The sequence below is a fragment of the Aegilops tauschii genome, chromosome 6 (genome assembly GCF_002575655.3).
Source record: "Aegilops tauschii subsp. strangulata cultivar AL8/78 chromosome 6, Aet v6.0, whole genome shotgun sequence".
NCBI lineage: Eukaryota > Viridiplantae > Streptophyta > Magnoliopsida > Poales > Poaceae > Aegilops > Aegilops tauschii.
In genome coordinates, this window is record NC_053040.3 from 14,602,221 (window position 1) to 14,621,730 (window position 19,510).

Below are 19,510 nucleotides of genomic sequence, written 5' to 3' on the forward strand. Positions count from 1 at the left end.
AGCATAATAATTTGCAGACGAGGGACTTGTCAGATTCAAGTTTGCATGAAAGTTTTGCTAGGTTGGTTTGATCAGATGGCTTGGAGCGTGTGGAGAGGCAACGGAGGACGTGGACAAGCGTGTCATGTGGATCATGCATACACAGGGCGTCAAGCAATGCATGGAGAAGTGCGGGCGACACGACGCAGGGTGGAGCATGGTTGTAGTCGGATAATTTCGGCTGGGTTGGACTGGACAGTGACAGTCTGACGGATCGGCAGGGATGTTGGTCAAAGCAGAAGACGGCGGTGATTTCAGTGATGACGGCATAAGCGCGTGATGCTGATGGTGGTCGAATTCTGGGGCGTGGAAACACGTGGTGCATACCTGAGGGCTTGTGCGGCTTCGACAGACTATGTCGCGGGGTTGATTCAAGATGGTGCACACATGAGAGAGCTTGAAGTCGACGGGGCGCGGGGTAGCATGGCCAGCTACATGGAGTCATGTTGAAGGTGAAGCTGGAGTCTGATGGATGACTACACTCTGTGCTGATGGAGGGGCTATGACGTAAGAATTCGGACAGTCGAAGCCTATTTCAGCGGGATAGCGAGAGACACATGGTTCAGACTAGTTACCAGTGGTCTGATGGAGACGTGATACTCGACATCGGTTAGTGATGATCGATGGTTCTCTGCAGTGGGGGTTAAGTGGTGTGGGTTCGCGACCCTTGAGACTCGATCGGGACAGCAGAGGCTCGACGCGGTGATAGCGGCGAGGTATGCGGTAAGCACGGGACACAACGACAGGCCAAGGCACTAGTGGTCAGACATGTGGTCAGACAAAGTGTGCAGGGGTGCTGAAGCAGTGTTGGAGAGTACCGGATTCTAGTTGGTGACTGGGTCTATCGGTGCCGGTTGATGGACAGGAGTTGACCATGGAGAATCTGAGAAAGTCGCGGAAAGTCTGAAATTGTCAAAAGCTGAGAGAGTACATGGCCGTATATTCTGTGGTTTTCAGTGCACATGGCAAAGTGCGGATGACAAATACAGAAGGAGGCGGAGTGCTATAGTTGTGGGACATGCCAGAGACTATCCGGAATAAGGACGAGACAACTGTGAATTTGACTCATGATGACAAAGGGCGACGGTGAAATTTCTTCAAGTTTTAGACAAGGAATCAAGAAAGAGCAGTGACGTTGAGTTTAGGTAACTCCTATATGTAGCATCCAATATGTAAGTTGTTCACTTTCATGCAGACAGTGGTCGGTGTGTGATGGCGTTGAGTGGATACTCCAGAAATTGGGAGCCCAAAGTAGAGTAATGAAGAACTTAATTTTTGCTCGAGTGCTGACTGTGAAGAGGACGAGAAGGGACTACAGTTGTAGGTGGAGTCACATGGAGTCTAGGAGTAGCAGCAGTGCTCATGGTGTATCTCAAGTGCAATGTACATGGAAGTTCGATGCATGGATGAATTCAAGGTGCTGGAGAATATTCGCCAAGGTAGAGTTGTTAGAGTTGTGTCGAATATTATTGTAAAAGATAGGTTACAGTTGGACTTGGTTTTTTAAACTGTGTGTAGACATGGTAGGAGTTGTGTCCTAATAGGACACTTGTATCCTAGGCCTCTCATATATATCGAGAGTAGACACACGATGTAACCTATGCCAACATAATAACACAGGCACACAGGGGGAGCCGGCGGCGTCTGCCGGCGCCCGGATGGCTGGTGTGCGGTATTGTAGCGGTGTCACGGGAAGGAGCGCCCGTAGTCGGGCCCCGGGATGTAGCCATGATGGTGAACATCGTTAACAAATCTTGGTGACGTGCTTGTCTGATTGCTTGGTCCTCGGGATATCCCTCTAGTAGCAGCACAAAGAAAGAGGAAGAACGGCAACCGAAAATCATACCGACGAAAAAGGAAAAATCTTTGTCTTCACACAACCACCACCCATCCAAGGCCTAAACCGGTCAGTAGACCTCCAGACACCATAGCCCGCGACCTCAACGAAACCCGGGGATCTTCGACCCCGCTGGCTCCTAGACGAATGCAAGAGCCCCACCTAATCGCGAACGGAGCCCGAGGAAACTTATTCAGACGCGATGCCGCCGCAACAGCCTCGACATCATCTCCTTCAACACTAACCCTATTGAGAACCCATCCGATGCACAGCTCCGAGGTTCCCCCTCCCTCCCGCTATCGGAGTGGCCGGCGAAGGGAGAGGGAACCAGTGGCAGCGCCGACGGCACTCGAACGTGGTCGCCTCCTTTTGTCTGTGTACGAGTAGCAATGTGGACATGAGTCGTCCATCCTATTTTAGCTAGGTAGTGCGTCTACACGTTCCAGATTTTGGAAGCTTCTAATTCTTGGTTTTTAGTTTTCTTTTTTTTCATTTATCTGTTCATTTTCCTTGATTTTTTGAGGATTTTTTCTTTTAAAAAAAGTTTAGAAAATTTCAGAAGTGGTCGTGCTTAAAAGAAAAAATCTTCCTTTTAGGGGAAAAATCAAGATCTCAAAAAATCAGAATTTTTAAAATTGTTCAAAAAACTTAAAAAAATTTGTTCACAAAACATTTTCTAGAAAATGCGCATGTTTTTCATAAAAATGTTGTAAAAGTGGCAAAAAATGTTTATTTTTCTTAAAATTAAATAGTTTTCGTGTTTGTTTTTGAAACCATAATAATTTTCCCGTTTTTATAGAAAAGAAAGTAAAAAAACATCCTTAAAACAAGTAAAATTAAAAAGATCTAGTTAAATCACTAAATACCAGCGGACGACAATGTCACTGCTAGCGGACGGAATGGTCCGACCCATAGCGGACGTTCTATGATTCATTCCGTCATTTTGACGCACAGAGTGTCTTATAGGAGCTCTCCTCGCGAAGAGCAGTGAATAGGGCCACTGACTCTGTACATTTTAAAACCAAGCTGATAGAAACCAAATCGAGCCTATTTTTCTTTGGTTAATACGATTTTTTATTTATGGTATGGTATAGAATCTAGATAAGGATGAAGAGGGACCTTGGGCGGCGCATGGACATCACACGAAACGTGTCACCAGGGAGTGTCAAAACCGTTGTTTGTTGGAAAAGTCCAAAATAAACCTTAATTTGTAGGCGAAAGCTAAATCGAGCCTGAACTTCTAATCCTCGAAATCAGCACACCAAACAATCTGATCCCCGTCTATTTTAAACCTAGAGCGTGTTTACAGGGATTGTCAACGTGGCATCAGATTTCAAAACATGTTCCACATTTTCTTGAAATTTTCAATCATTTTGAAATCAGAATATTCCTAAAAGCATAAGAATTCCAATTTTTTTGCAAAAATGTGAACAACTTTTTGGAATTATGAACAGTTTTTGAAACCTGAATAAAATTTAAAGTGCAAAAAAACTTTCAAAATTTGTTCCAAGTTTTTAAAAAATTAGAAAGTGTTCGCATTTTAAAATTTTGCTCAGGTTTCAAAATTTATTCACATTTTTTAAAAAACTTTATGTTTAAAAATGTTCATGTTTTAAAAAATTGTTCTCAGTTAAATTTTTTGTTCATGTTTAAAAATTTGTTAGCGTTTAAACAATGGTTCATGTTTATAAAATGTCCGGGGATTTCAAAAATGCTTCATGTTTTCCAAATTTGTTGTTGCTTTTCAAAAAATGTTCATAATTCCAAAAGTTGTCCACAACTTTGCAAAAATGTTTCTAAATTGAAATATTGTTTTTTTGTTTCAAGAATATTTGGATTCAGTATTGTTGATAATTTTCAAGAAAATGTTTTTGAATTTCGACACCATGTTGTGTGCTTAAATATTTTCGCGCTTCTCATTTATCACCAACAGTCATCAGTTAGAGTGGTTAGCCGGAGTTGTTCAGCAGCGTTAGATCACAAGTGTGATTCCCTGTGAGTCTTACATTTTTCGGTATTTTCAAGCCGCGCACTACATAAAAGAAAAACTCAATTCGCCCTGGTGGGGCGGCCAAGTTGCCTCCTGCCGCACCCAATGATCTCTGCTGCCACCTCGACAATCCCTTCGAAAACCCACTCAGGGTTTAAACTAGGCCGGAATAAGAGTTCAGTGTGCTGATTTCAGGGATTAAAAGTTTGGGGTTCAATTTAGCAATCGTTTACAAGTTTAAGGTTTGTTTCTGATTTTTTTTTTCTTAGATCTTTGCCTCAATCTAACAGCGCGCGAGCGACCTGCGGAGGGTTCGGCCGGTCGACCGGACCGAATCGTTTCCCTTATTCTTTTTTTTTGTGGTGTCTGCGACATCGTTTCCCTTAATCAAGTTGTGCGTTTTCGACGTCGACTGGTCGCTCATTTTTTGTTTCGATCCCAATCTTTCTTGGCAAGAAAAGTTGAAAAGTACGAGGCGGCGCCCTGGTCAATCCAGAACAATTTTTTGTCTCCGTTCAACGCGGACGTATCCTAGCCAGCTAATTGTAAAACTACCATACGTTCTCGGTTGGCCACTACTGCCGCCTCTCCTGACCACAGAACCTCAGAGCACCAGCCGTGCGCGTGCAGCGAGCGAGTCAACTAAGCCATGGAGGAGAACGGCGAACGCCGACGTGAACGGCGTGTCCCTGCACGTGGCCGAGCAGGGCCCCGCCGACGGCCCGGCGGTGCTCCTCCTACACGGCTTCCCGGAGCTGTGGCTTTCGTGGCGCCACCAGATGGCCGCTCTTGCCGCGCGCGGCTTCCGCGCCCTGGCCCCCGACCTCCGCGGCTTCGGTGACTCCGACGCTCCGGCTGACCCCGCCGCCTACACCGTCCTCCATGTCGTTGGCGACATCGTCGCGCTCCTCGATCACCTTCGCCTCACCAAGGTGCGCCCTTCTCTGCACCACTCTAGCTTCGTTTTTTTTTTTTTCCATCGGCGGCCGCCGCGAGTGACGCGCTGACTCCGGGCGCCGGCGCAGGTGGTGGTAGTGGGGCATGACTTGGGTGCGCAGGCAGCGTGGCATCTGTGCCTGTTCCGGCCGGACCGGGTGCTTGCCATCATCGCGCTGGGGGTGCCGTACTTCCCACGCTCCCCTCGACCAGTGACGGAGATGTTCGCGGCGCGTGGCGATGGGTTCTACATCACGCAGTACCAGGTGACGCTACCCTATATATTTTCACCATCCATCGTTTTCTTTTGACAAGGTCATGGGGGAAGCAGATGATGAACTTTTTTGAGAGAGAAGAAGTAGAACAAGCAGATGATGATTCGAGGGGGGCAATTGGTTGACGAATGTCTTATAACTCTTAACTACTGTGCTAAGACGAGATTTAAATTTGTTAGTTGATTGATACTCTATGTCTTATTAAAATTTGAAGAACGAACTTTCTGTTAAATATATTTGCAAGAGTAATAGTTTTCCTCCAAAATTAGAATAATATATTTCACAAAACTAATAGTCTCGCAAGAGAGATTTGATGATCTGGGCACATACACTAAGTTAGCCTTCATATTTGCACCAAAATTACAGGGTTTTTTGTGGGTCCAAAATTACAGTTTCAGCCGCAGGGCGGCACTAGGCATGGCCGCATGGCATAGCTATACCTTGTGGTTGTGAACTTATAGTCATGGTCTATATGTATCTAGCACCATAGCTGTTGCAAAGGACCAACTTGTTTCAAAACAATGCACGCAGGAGCCCGGAAGAGCTGAAAGGGCATTCAATCGGCACGATGCTGGAACCGTCTTAAAGAAGTTCTACTCCATTGAATTAGACGACCTCACTGCTCCTCCTGGAGTGGAGATGATAGACTTTTTGGAGGCATCATCATCCCCACTTCCTTGGATGACTGGGGAAGAACTGGGTCAGTATGCCGAGAAGTTTCAGAAGTCTGGCTTCACCGGGCCACTCAACTACTACCGCATGATGGACACGTAAATTCCACATTTTCTCTCCATGATTTCTAGTAGATCTAGCTTTGTAGCACTAATTCATGGGAAACACAGGAATTGGATGCTTACCGGCGCGAAGATCACGGTGCCTGCAAAGTTTATCGGGGGTGAGAAGGACACTGGTGTCAAGTCCTTTGGAATCAAACACTACATCGAGAGCGGAGCTTTCAAGTTCAGTGTTCCAAATCTTGAGGTCGCCATCATTGAAGGTCACCATTACCTCCAGCAAGAGCAGGCCGAGAAGGTGAACTCTGAGATATTCTCCTTCCTGGACAAGTTATTTGGTGAGGAGACACCGAAATAGCCTTACTAAGAAATTAGCAAACATATGGTGTATGAACTGGTTTTGGATATGTGGGTTACTTTTCATGAACTGTAAAACGGCAAAGCTCATAGAACTATATATATACTCGAATAAATGTCAGAGTAGTAGCTATAACTATAACCATTTGTTTAGTTGATCGCGTATACAAGAGATAGCATGTAAAGTACCAAGTGTTTAAAGCGTGGTTTGAAGATCTTAGCAGAAGACAAAAGGTACCTTCAAAAGTGGACTTCTCTCTAGCTAGTATGACACAAAAAATAAGATTATGCTCATGGATCTTCCACTTGAACATGGGGACTTTATTTGTTACAGTATCAAAGAAAAATCCTTATACTACTATCAACCACAGAAACCATAAGTACAGTACCTTATCTGATCATAACTTGGCCTCCGTACGGGCTGTCAAGTGTATTCCACTTCTGTCAGGCTTCCCTTGGTGTTCCATTGTAAGTGTCCTCATTCGCTTCCTCTTATGTGAAGCATCATCCCCTTGGTGCTTTCTGGCAAGTCTCACCATTTGTTGATTCCCATTGTATACAACATCAAAGCCCTCAAGCTGCCGCCTTAACCTGGCCTTCTCAGCTTCCAGCTCCTTCTCGGTGTCCTCGTCGTCAAAGTGTTCACGACGATCTGTCTTTCCTGCACAATATCGGACAAATGCACGCTCCGTGTGACCCCCAACGAAATCGGTATGGTCTGCAGGGTGCTTCAGGTCACCACTTCCATGCTTTTTACAGCCATAGCAGTACGAACCATTGTCATCACCATCAGGTTCAAGCATGCATATGCTGGCCAACAAGTCCGACGACGGGATCCTGTACAGGACTTCAGCAAAGTACGGCTTGCTGCAGCCGTCATCAGCAGCGGCTCCTCCTCTAGTCTTGGCAGTGAGATTGTAATGACAATAGAGCCTACCTCCCTCATCAAAACATTGGAAGCACACGATGTCTTTGAGTCCATATGCAAGATTCCCGAGAAGATTGTGATCATCGTTGTACCTGTCCTCCAAAGATTCGGCCAACTGGAGATCCGAGTCGCGGGTTCTGTTAGAAATCGGTTGCGACCTCAGGCGCTTCTTCCTCATGCCGTCGGGCCAGTAGAGGGCCAGTTGCACAGCACAGTCCAGTGGAGATAGCCCCATCAGCATCTTCCTGTCCTGGCAGCCCAGAAGGTAGCGGTCGATGGCGGCCTCGGCGTCCTCGGCGGTGGCAAAGGGCGCGCCGTCGACACCGGGGTACGTGTAGAAACGTCCCCCGGTGCGATCAACCCTGATGTAGAACCGTATTCCCCAAATGCTCGCCTCCAGGAAGAGGATCGGCGGGCCAGGTGGCGAGCGGGTGTTGGGCTCCGGCGGCGGCAAGGCCAGGCCGGCCAAGTAGGCGCGAACATGGGGCAGTTGCAGGAATTCGTCGCGTGATACGGCAGGTGGCTGTAGAGGTGCCATGGGAACCCTCCGACTCTGAGGGCCGGATTCATGGAGGATGGCTTGAGGAGATCTAGCCATGGGGTTTGGTGACGGTCGGCCGCCCGTGTTGGGTTGAGGTTGAGGTTGAGGGGGAGTCGCCGTCCGGGAGGGGTCGGCGTGGTGCTCCGGGTCAGCGACCAAGTGGCCGGGCCTGGGCGTATAATCATGGGGGCTCCAGAAGCCGATGATCCGCGGCAGAGCGGGCTGGTGCATCGCGCCTGGTAAGGAAGTAGGTGGATTAGGGTTTCCCAGCCGGCCTCTGCCACGAGAGAGACGGGAGGGGAAAGAAACGAATAGGAGGCGATCTTCTCTCTTCTTGATTGATTTTCTTTTTGAGAATATCTTTTTTTTAGAACATCTTGATTGATTCGTGGGTTCTTTTTTTTTTTAAATTGGAATACCTTGCATTCCAAAATTACGGCTGGCCGACTACATCAGCGGCCACAGCAACGTTTACAACGGATGGGAGGTGAACCAACCATACATGCTGGTTGTTCGAAGTAATTGGAAGAGGCAAATGACAAGTAGTAGAATAGTTGTTCTCATTGATAGGATTTGTTACAATATATACATCCCGTAGGGACGCGATGATACAAAGGGACACGAGAGCGTCGGGGCAAAGGACGCCAAGGGAGAGGCTGCGTCGGTTGCCATCAGGAAACCGTACATCAGTTAACAAGGGGAGATTCCCTTCTAATTAAACATGCGTTTAATTCTAACACTCCTCCTAATCTCTGCTTGTCCATGTAGTATCATTAACTTGAAAGAGTCTCCTCCAAAAACCCTGTGGGAAAAATATGAGGAGTAGTGTAGAATATGTTGCTAAAACTCCTTCAAACCCAGTGAAAAAAAGAAGGAGAAAATGATGCAACATATAATGGTTATTGTCTCTTTTAACTCCATATGAGAAAACTCATAGTGTAGAGGACAATAAATATGTCACATATACTTTCTTAAAAACCCCGGTGGGGAAAACAGAAAATATGACATATGGTCTTGTGTTGATATTAGCTCATTAAAAACCTTTACGAGAACCTAGAAAGTAAGCTCATGAAGGGAAAAAGAGTATAATATGATGCTTTCAACAGGAACAATTCAGGAAGATACTCCCCCTGATTCTTGCATATTCTGAAGTCGTCATATACCAATTTCATGAACACATTTCTGGAACATAGAAGTTGGTAGAGACCTTGTGAACAAATCAGTCGCATTATTTGACCTGCAAGATATGCAATATAGTGATATTGCTTATTATGTAACCTGTTTGCATCCGGGCAACACAAGAACATTATCGTTGAGATAATGGTTGGTGAATGTTGTCATGAGGTCTGATTTGAAGACTCTTCATGAGAGGGCTACCACACCTAGTAGGAACACTAAACTTGTCTACGATCTGATAGAGGGGATCTGATCGATGTATCCAATGATATTGGTGTTCAGATTTCTCCGAAACTGAAAAACCAGGACAAGATGTTTCATGCCTTGGAGATATCGAAACATATTCTTGAGTACCAACCAATTGTGTTTGGTGGATCCAATGGCATTATGGAACGTTGAGTCCCAATATTTCATTTCCATCATCTCTTGGTCTAATAGATCTTTCTCTACGTCTAGAGAATGAACTACCATGAGAGTTATGGATGGATAAGATTTGTCCATAATGAATTTCTCTAATATATTTTGGATATAGACAACATAGTATACCATAATGTATGAATGAAGGTGCTCAAGTTGTTGTAACGAGCGGTATTTTGGTTTACCCAAATCCTTCATTTTGAAGTCCGTCACTTAGATGATTACATGTGTCGTCATTGCAGACACACAGCACATGGATAATCATCATTGTAGGAGTAATCCTTGTGTATAAGGATGGATCTCACTACGTCGGTTGTACCATATGTACTGACAACAATAAGCCGTATGGTGGCTTACCGATTTTACACAATGTATGTTGCATTTTGTATTTCGATTCAGAATTGAGATTCCATCAGAAATCAATCATATATGTCTGAATCTAGTGATCCACATGGACATGTGATCACTACATCTATCAACTACATAGATAGATGATTTTGAACTGCTAATGATATAAGTTATCAGAATGAGATTCCACCTCTAGAGAATAGTTGGGTATCTGCGTGAACCCTTGTGCTACAATACTTGCTCTTTGTTTCACCACCTCGTTGTTCTCAATTCTGTTTTCAAAAGAAAACTGGTGTAGGTACTGCTTATGAATACCTTCCCATTATTGAGCAAGATCATTTCTACCTAGATTATACCCTTTGCTTGAGTTCAGTCCGAGTGTTGATCACACTTTGCCATGGCCATGGTCTTTGGATCTGAATCATTGGTAAGGTTTTACAATCTAGTTGAGAAATGTATGTCGACAGTTGTAGACTTCCGGTTATATGATTCTCCAGAATCTATATATCAATATATAGTTGATGAAAATATCGTTACCCGTAGTGACTTCTCGCGATTTCCCAATGCGATTGAGTCGGGTATTCCGATGTCCCGGTCATTGTGTGCACTATGACCTGGGTTGGTAGAAGTTTCCCGTCCACTGGGTGTATACTACCCATTAGGTGTCTGCCAACGTGAAGTTGACTTGCATTTACTGATTCACAGGCCTTGATATCCTTGCTTGCGAGAAGCTGAATCCTGATGTACTTCTGCCATACATCTCTCCCTGTTGCTTTGAACGAGGAGTGGAGTGGATTTTGCTGGTACCTCCACTCTTTCAGGCATACTTTTGTAGGATTGTAGGATTGTGTGACACCTTTATAGTCAGTAAATGAATCTGACAGATTATTTGCAATGTGTTGCAAATCTTCTGAACGCAAGGTTTAGATCTTTGAGTACGTGGATTTGAGGAAGAAATGTGTTGAACATTCCACTAATTTCTTGGCATTTTTATGGTACTTGAAATCTCCCCCTAATGCCTGGAAATGTTCCTCATTGAATCAACATGCTGGTCTTGAATAACTCGCCATGCGAGGGGCTTGAGGTATTGACAGAAATACAGTTATTCCTCACATAGATCCCAACTATATGTTGACGGGCAAATGATGTATGCCGGGTGGAGATATCGGTATGGAACCGAATTACCGCAGATAGGAAATACTTGGTAGATTTCCACGTATCAAAGTCAGAGGGGAATAATATTATGCAGTTTGGTCATGAGTGTGTAAAACTGCATGACTCCAACGTAAAGTTGGTAAGTTGCAATTCCAAAGTACAGATAATGCAATGAGCTTAACTCTTTGGATAGGATTCTACCAAACCATTTTGAGTCTAGACATTAGGACAAATTGCTAAACGTCAATCCAAGGGCCATAGAGAAGGCACTCAAGGAGAATTCTGCAATGTTATCCATTCGATTTGCTTGAAATCGATGTCAGGATAATGAGCCAATGGTTTCGTGTGAATAAAGTACACACTTATGACCATCATGTAGATATGTCTTTTAGAACCATCGAATACCTGAATAGTCTAGTTAATGATGGGAAGAGCCACTTACATCAACTTGATGCATTCAAGGAGTCTGAGTGGTTCAGCGTAGACTTTAAGGTGTGCGAGCCTTAAAATTAGCTTCCCTTTGTCACTTGTAGTGCACATAAAATCCAAATTGGGTTAGAATTTAGCATCACAATAATCATAAACTACTGGAATTGCTGATAGTTTCGGTTTCAACCCAACGTCTCGATGACAAAGGCGAGTATGCCAAGTTTGTCATGTACAAGACACTCTGGAAAACTATCTCGTACACAACATGTGCTATAGGTTATGTTGTATGTGTAGTACAATCCAGATGATACACAGAGAATGTGTTTGCCATATCCGTTGCATATGGTAAAGAGAAGTTATTTCTCTTTGTTGTCATCATAAGTTTCGCTATGGAAACTATTTTGACGGATACCTCCATAGTTTAGTAGGGTACGAGTTAAACCTGGGAAGCAATAAAGCAGCCTGATGTTACTCGAGTACCCACAGGGATAGTAAATATGACTCGAGTTCAGCCAACAAATACCTCATCGCGTCTAGCGATTTAAAAATATCTCATTTCTCTCAATGAGAGTGGAAACATTGGACTTCCCTGAGTATAGAGTTTGTGGTGCATATGTCCACAAGGCACATATCATTTTTCATCGGATTGACTCCCGTAGAAATCTATATATAGACATGAAGATTCTCAATATGAAAATCACTGTCAGTTATATAGAATACATACAAATGTATTTGTACCAAAGTGCTGATACAATATATTGTGATATACAATATATGATAACAACAATACTTATGTTCTTATTAGAACATCATAAATGGACATAAATTTTATTGATCACTCAGGAGATTGAGAGACTAGACGAAGTCTTCAAACATGTTAGTTGATGCATATTCAACCTTCATGTTCTCTGTGCTCATAGGGTCCCGTGACCGCTGATAGTCATGTTGGAGGGATGAAGTGAGATTCAAACCTTTGACCTTGAGATTCTTTACATCCCAGGAATAGCTGGTACAGAATAACCAGATGCTGAGATCTGGATTGATATAATGCCTTAAGATTTATAAGGCAACATATTTTTCTGTTAGCGGTGTGATTCCGACCAGAGGTAAATCCTACGATCTTGGATTGCACCCATTATTCCACGAGACACAAGAGCGATCATGATGTCCATGGCCCAGATAGGGCAGTGGTGGCCATTGAGGGCGAATGCCTCAAACTCTATAGCCATATTTTACCTCTGTGGGTAAACCAGAGATAATTAATTTATAACCAGTAAATTAAAGACCATCATGGTTGATGTTGTAATAAACTTAGCAAAATCAATGCGTATTTCAAGAAGTTATCTTGAAACCATTAGTGTGAATCTCAAATTGCTAAGTATGACATCTTGAAGATAATCTCCAAAATGAAGTAGATCTCGCATCACTAGGGAGTATAATCTGATGAAATCAGTAAATACTCGCTCATAATGCCTTATGTCATGACTTAGAAAAATGTGTGGGGGAGCACTTTGTAAAGCAATCATAATGTCAAAACGATAAAATGTAGACTTTATCAGCAGTCATCGATAATCTGCGTAGGCAGTAGATCCATATGACTATCTTGTGATCCCAAGCATCAATTTGAAGAAATCACTTTAAATTTTGCACCTCGTACTCAACGGAGGAACAATACTGCAGAGGTATTGAATTTATCTTTGCAAGAGATTAAAAATCTCCATGGCAAATAGACATAATTAATCTCAACACGTGATAAACGTGGAAATGTATTACATCAACTTAAGATCTGGAATAAATCTCGGTACTCAACAGAAAAATACTACTAGTGTAGTGAATAATAATGCTTTTGCAAACTTGATGTTCAAGTGAAAAACTTGAATTGTATAGACCTCAAATTAAAATGTGATGATCTTGTATCAAGTTGCAAGATAATTCAGCGAGGTGAATTAATAATTTTGCGAGAGAAAAGTAATAACAATCGCAATGAGATTGTTTTGCGAGAGAAGAAAATTCTCAATCGCAAATCAGTACTGTAGAGGTACTGAATTTATCTTTGCAAGAGATAGTAGAAAAAAATCTCAATTGCAAATAATAGATGTAATTGTTCTCAACATGTAAGAAACATGGAGATATATTACATCAACATATTATATGGAATACATAGTACTCAACATATTTACTGTACTGAAATTTAAGTACTGTAATTAGCAGTGTCTAAAACAGAAATAAATTACTGCTAGAAGTGCTGTTGGGAGATTAATTGCTAATCTGCTAAAACAAAGATGCAAATAAGCAAGACAAAGAAGCAGTGGTTGCCTAAATTCCCAGCCGCATGCACATATGCCCACGTCAGGCAGTCTGGTCAATCAAAATGATAAGGAGAGATACAAGGAAAGACATCCCCTGCTCGTATAGCATGGGCTAGAGCCCACTAGCCAAGCCTAGCGTGATGGCTGTCCACCAGACCACCAGCCCATACGCACACCCGGATAAGGAGGCGACGGGATGTTTCTGGTTCCCATTGACTAATCGTCCTCATCCATCTCAAGCGGCGGCTGTCGGCACTCGGCACCACCACCACCAACCTCCGCCACCGGCGGCTGGCTCACGGGCGCGAAGTTGAAGGCCCCGGCGCATCATCCTCCCCCTCCGAAGATCCTCCAGGAAGGTGTTTTCCAGGCGCGACTCCATTGGAGTGGCCATTGGCCGCGGCCTTTTATTTTCTGAATTTTGTAGAACTGGGTAGTTTGGCGGTTCTGAAATCTTGAGCGCATTGCTGCCCTACTCACTTTTAAAACCTATCAATCGAAAAAACTATTTATTTTAGTTGTTGCCAAGTGAATAGCAAATGCGAAGAATATACTGAATCATAACGAAAGCAACACAAAGTCACAAACACGTCACATACTATCTTCGTTCTTGCAGAGTCCAGGTAACCCGAGGCTTGACAATGTACGACAACAACAAAAGCTCGAATCGCTCGCAAAAAACAAAACGACAACAAAAACTCGAACAGAAAGCAAAACGAATTCATGAAGCAAGCAGATCGGGTAGCAGGTACTTAGTGATTACTAAGTTTTTGCGGCCGGCTGGCTCACATAGGAGATGGTGCCGACGGTGGCAGGCTGTTGCTGTCGTTCCCGTAGAACTGCAGCACGGTGTAGACGGTCTGCATGACGGTCATGCCGAGGAGGAAGACAGCCGCGGCGAGGGAGAGGAACGCCCAGGGGCTCCTGAAATATGTGTGGATGAGGTTGGCGCGCCAAATGTTCCATGGCTGCCGGAAGTAGCCGTTCACCTGCCGCTGCACGGCGTCGAGCGCGCTGTTGGGCTCAAGCACCACGTCCCTGGATATAGTGTTGAACAGCTTGGCCACGGCCTGGTCGCTGCCGATGGCGTTCTGGATGATCCCCTTGGAGCTGAGCAGCGCCACATCCTTGGCTGAGTCGATAATGTTGTCCATGAAGAAGACGTAGCCGGTCACGTCGTTACCGGCGCCGGCGTGCAGCCGCTCAAACGCCATCATGTTGAGGAACATGTACTCAGTGGAGTCGTCCACCGACACCGTCGGCATGCTCAGCGTGCCCCGCCGGAACCGGATGTCGTGCAGGCTCGGCGTCTTGCTCGGCTTGAACTGAATCCCGGCTTCATAGAGCTCCACTGCTGACCGGATGATTGTGTTGTCCTCCTCATTGTCCTGGGGACTACGGATTTGATGGCACTTACCAGTGAGCATGCTCCGGCGAAAGACATCCAGTGGGTGGAGCCCTAGGCCGACGCCTGGTGGTAGTGGGCCGGAAGATTGCGCTAGAAATTTCAGCACCATTCGGTTGATGAAGTCGTCGTTCTGGCCATCATCCATGCATGCAATCATCAATATCCATTAGTTGAAGTGAAAGAGATACCATATTACCATCGAAACAGTTTTTTACCCCGTTTTATATATAAAGTAATCATCACAAATACATATATTGCGAGCTGTAATACCTTGATGACTTTGTGTTACTTCAAGACTTTTTAATAAGATGGCTGCATGCATCATCATGATACAGAGGCCGGTGGTACGCCTTCATTTTCAAAAAATACAAAATGTTCAAATGCAGTAAATGTAAGTTTGCTGAGGCAACAAGGCAAAAATGCCCAAAATTAAATAGAAAACAAGCCGTTGCATCTCCGTTGCTTGTCTCACTGCCTCTCGTCCGCCTATGATGGGATGCCTCTCTTCTGCTCACCACGCCGTCCTAGCCTCAGCGAGGGCGCTCTCTAAATCAGGCGGGAATCAATACTAAAGGCGTCCGTAGCCACACTATTCAACCCTCAGACCGCCTCCGCCTGAACTGCCTAGGTGAACTACATCGCCTCTGGCTCAGCCTCGAAGCTCCACCTTGCCTCCCTCTTCATTCTACCACGAAATTGACTTTACCCAGATTGTAAATTCAGGCAATTTACATACAAACCGTCTTTCTTTTCAATATTTTTGAAATTTTGGCAACGAGACCTTCACAACAAGACTATTATTGCTTATATCTTAACTAGCTATATGTTACTTCATGCCACATTTCAAAACAATTTCAAGAATATTTTATAAGGTACTCCCTCCGTAAACTAATATAAGAACGTTTAGAATACTAAAATAGTTATCTAAACGCTCTTATATTAGTTTACAGAGCGAGTACATTTTTATCCCTTTTTGAATTATTTCCGTGCAATTTTGATTGTTTATTTTTTCTTACAACAATATTGGAAGGTAGAGCAGTTAATAATTACCTGAGGCTTTCCACTCTCAACCTCAACGAGCTTCTGGAGCAGCAGCAGCGGTAGCTGGTTCTCGAGCATGAGCATGTCTCGCCGGATGTAGGGCACCATGTAGAGTATCCCGTGGCGGCTGAAGATGGGGTCGTTATGCGCGTAGTCGCCGACCTGCTTCCCGTCAGCGGCCGTGCACCTCATCACCTCGAGCAGGAAGCAGCCGTCGAAGATCATCATGGCCAGGAACCGCTCCCTTGACCCGCCGTCGGCGCGCCACTCGCTGTCGAGGTCCATGTACGCGCCCTCCAGCTGCTCCGCGACTTCCTCCACGCCGTCGACGAGCTCGTCGAAGGTCCGCTCCACGCGCTGGAGCAGCTGCCGCAGCGCCCGGCACTTGTGCTCCTCCATGGGCCGCAGGTCGAGGTCGCCGTGGTGGAAGGGGCCCAGCGACACTACCTGCGGCTGGTACGCCTTGCTCTTGATGTTGGTCATGCAGGGCGGCACGCGGTAGATGCAGTGGCGCTCCCACCGCGACATCTCCACCGACTTGTCGGCTTCCTTGAGCTTCTTCTCCACGTCCACCACCCACGTCCTCTTGCTACTGCCGCCGCCCGCCGCCATTCTGATTGATCTGATTAAGATATGTGATTGCTATGGATAGGTTAGTAGATGTGTGTTCGTGCAGGGGAGGTTAGCAAGCTATATATAGACAGATAAAGATGATGGCCGCCATATACGTTGCCTATGCAATAAAGGTTACTTGCACTGCATGCCACATAATATACTCCATATTACTATATCAGGGAGGGGTCATGATGGTCTTTTGTTTATTGCATGTGGTCCATACAAGATGCTAGGGGGAGCATCTGGCCAGAGCCGTGAGGAAGCGAGGAATATGTACGTCAAAGTAGCTGCTGTCGGGAATGATAACATATGGTTTTAGGATGGAGTGGAGTAGGGAACGCATCGCATGCATTTGTTTTTCTATTGTTTCTGCAATGTGCGAGAATGGATGGAAGTGGTACAAATCACCGGAGACGTGCCTGCAGACAGGTGGGTTGCGCCGTTGTGCCCATTTCACGTCGATCAAGACACGCGAACCAACATGTGGTTGGATGGTTATGTGAATGGTGGTAATCCCAGCCCACCAGCGAGTCAACTAAGTCAAGGAGGAGAACGGCGGTGTGCGGCACTGGAACGCTGACGTGAACGGCATGTCTCTCAATGTGGTAAAGCAGCCCGGCCCCGCGGTGATCCTCCTGCATGGCTTCCGGGAGCTCTGGTTCTCATGGCGCCACTAGAAATTGACTTGTGTGACATGGAAATTAATCACATACAAACCGAATCAGATGATGGTTTAGTGCTGAGAGAGAACAAGCAGAGGATGATTTAAGGGGGGCTGACGAATTTCTTAACTTCTGTGCTAACAAGAAATTTAAATTTGCTACTCTAATTGATACTCTATGTCTTAGATGATGATACCATTTGTTTTCTTAAAGCTGGAGGAACAATGCACCTTCTATTTGCATAAGTAATAGTTTTGCTCCAAAATTAGAAAAATAATATCCCAAAAGTATTAGTCATGCAAGAGAGATTCGATGATTTAACACATACACTAAGTTGGCCTTCATTTGCTCCAAATTACTTTTTTGGGGGGGAGGGGGGGGGGGGGGTCCAAATTTACATTTTCAGGCACATCTTATCTCATTACCTGGTGGTTGTGGAATTGTAGTCGTGAATGGTCTGTATGTATTGAGCACCATGGCTGTTGCAAAGGACCAACTTGTTTCAAAATCAACCATGTAGGAACCCGGAAGAGCGGAAAGGGCATTCGATTGGTACGATGCTGTAACCGTCCTAAAGAAGTTCTACTCCATCGAATTAGATGACCTCACTGCTCCTCATGGAGTGGAGATAATAGACTTTTTGGAGGCATCACCATCCCCTCTTCCTTGGATGACCGAGGAAGAACTGGGTCGGTGCGCCGAGAAGTTTCAAAAGTATGTTTTCACCGTGTCACTCAACTACTACCGCATGATGGACACGTAAGTTTCACAATTTCTCTACATGATTTCTGTTCAATCTTGCTTTCTAGCACTAATTTATGGGAAACATAGGAACTGGATGCTTGCCGCACTATGGCATGGCGCAATGATCACGGTGCCTGCAAAGTTTATCGGGGGTGATAAGGAGTGTCAAGTCCTTTGGAATCAAACACTACATCGAGAGAGGAGCTTTCAAGTTCAGTGTTCCAGACCTTGAGGCTGCCATCATTGAAGGTCACCACTACCTCCAGCAAGAGCAGGCTGAAAGGGTGAACCCTGAGATACTATCCTTCCTGAAAAAGTTTTCTGGCGAGGAGATGCCAAAATAACCTTGGTACATAAGAATTGAGTAAACATATGGTGTATGATCTGGTTTTGGATATATGAGTTACTTTTCATGAACTGAAAAATGACAAGCTCACAGAACTATATACTCAAATAAATGTCTGCGTTGTAGCTATAACCATTTGTTGAGTTGATCACGAATACAAGAGCTAGCATGTAAAATACCAAGTGTTTAAAGTGAGGTTTGAAGAAGATGTACCATTGTTATCTTAGCACACTAGTAGAAAACAGGGCATAGGTCACAGGGCAGTTTTCACATTAGCCCCGGTTCAGTCACGATCCGGGACCCATGGGGGCATTCGTCCCGGTTCGTGAGCCCAGGGGGCCGGCCGGGGCCTCGTGGGCATTGGTCCCAGTTCGTATGGAACCATTTGTCCCGGTTCGAGCCACGAACCGGGACTAATGGTCCTCGCTCCTGGCCCACAACCATTTGTCCCGGTTCTTGGCATGAACCGGGACAGAAGGCCCGGATTTAGTACCGGTTCATGCCACGAACCGGGACCAATGAGGTGCCTATATATACCCCTCGCCCGCGAGCAGAGCACTCCAGTGCTCTGTTTTTTCTCTGGCCGGCGAGGGGAGGGCTTTGTGGTGCTCTAGCTCACCTCCTATGCACATGAGGTGTTCGATGAAATGCCCGAGCCACACTAGTTAAGCTTTGTCCTCTCGAAGCTCGACCTCAAAGCTCCATTTTCCTCGAGATTTGTCTAGGTTTAGCGGCCCGTCACGTCCCATTCCCGTCTTCACCGCGTCGACCGCCCGCGCCGATCTCGTCGCCGGCAACACCGTGGTGAGCCTCTTGTTCTTATCTTCTTTTTGAAAGAAAAAAATTCTTACTTTAGATAGATACTTGTCTAATTTTCTTACTATTTTATTCCTTCTTATTACATAGTGCGATGGTTTTGGTATCCGCCCCCGTCGGCCCTCGTCCTGTCTATGATTCGGATGTGGTATATATTATCTTTTTATAACTATTTGATTCATTTATTGTTTATGACAAATATACCGACCAGCGTGACATAGATTTTTTTTATCTAGGAGGTGGTTGAACCGGAAATTCTAACCGACCCTATTGTCGAGAGGTTAAATTTAGTTGAAGAAGAAAACAATTACTTGAAGGAAAAAATAAAAAAATTGAGGAGGAGAAGATGATATTGGAGTTGCATGTTGCGGATGTCGTCGATGATCACAAGATCAAGATGGATGCAA

General features: G+C 45.0%; 2 protein-coding genes and 1 pseudogene across 2 annotated transcripts; 2 read left to right on the top strand and 1 right to left on the bottom strand.

Moving 5' to 3' along the window:
• The first annotated feature begins 4,161 nt into the window (after positions 1-4,161).
• LOC109739898 (epoxide hydrolase 3) lies at positions 4,162-6,328 on the top strand. The gene is made up of 4 exons (XM_020298975.4): positions 4,162-4,798; positions 4,892-5,068; positions 5,609-5,847; positions 5,920-6,328. The coding sequence occupies exons 1-4, from the start codon at positions 4,646-4,648 to the stop codon at positions 6,167-6,169; spliced, it is 819 nt and encodes a 272-aa protein (XP_020154564.2). The 5' UTR covers positions 4,162-4,645; the 3' UTR covers positions 6,170-6,328.
• Positions 6,329-13,740: 7,412 nt separating this feature from the next.
• On the bottom strand, positions 13,741-16,587 carry LOC109739900 (UPF0481 protein At3g47200-like). Its single transcript, XM_020298976.4, has 2 exons — positions 15,930-16,587; positions 13,741-15,009 (listed from the first exon to the last, which is right to left on the bottom strand). Exons 1-2 carry the CDS (start codon positions 16,530-16,532, stop codon positions 14,257-14,259), a joined length of 1,356 nt encoding a protein of 451 aa, XP_020154565.1. The 5' UTR covers positions 16,533-16,587; the 3' UTR covers positions 13,741-14,256.
• A 538-nt stretch (positions 16,588-17,125) lies between these two features.
• LOC109739894 (epoxide hydrolase 1-like) lies at positions 17,126-18,477 on the top strand (annotated as a pseudogene).
• Positions 18,478-19,510: the final 1,033 nt, after the last annotated feature.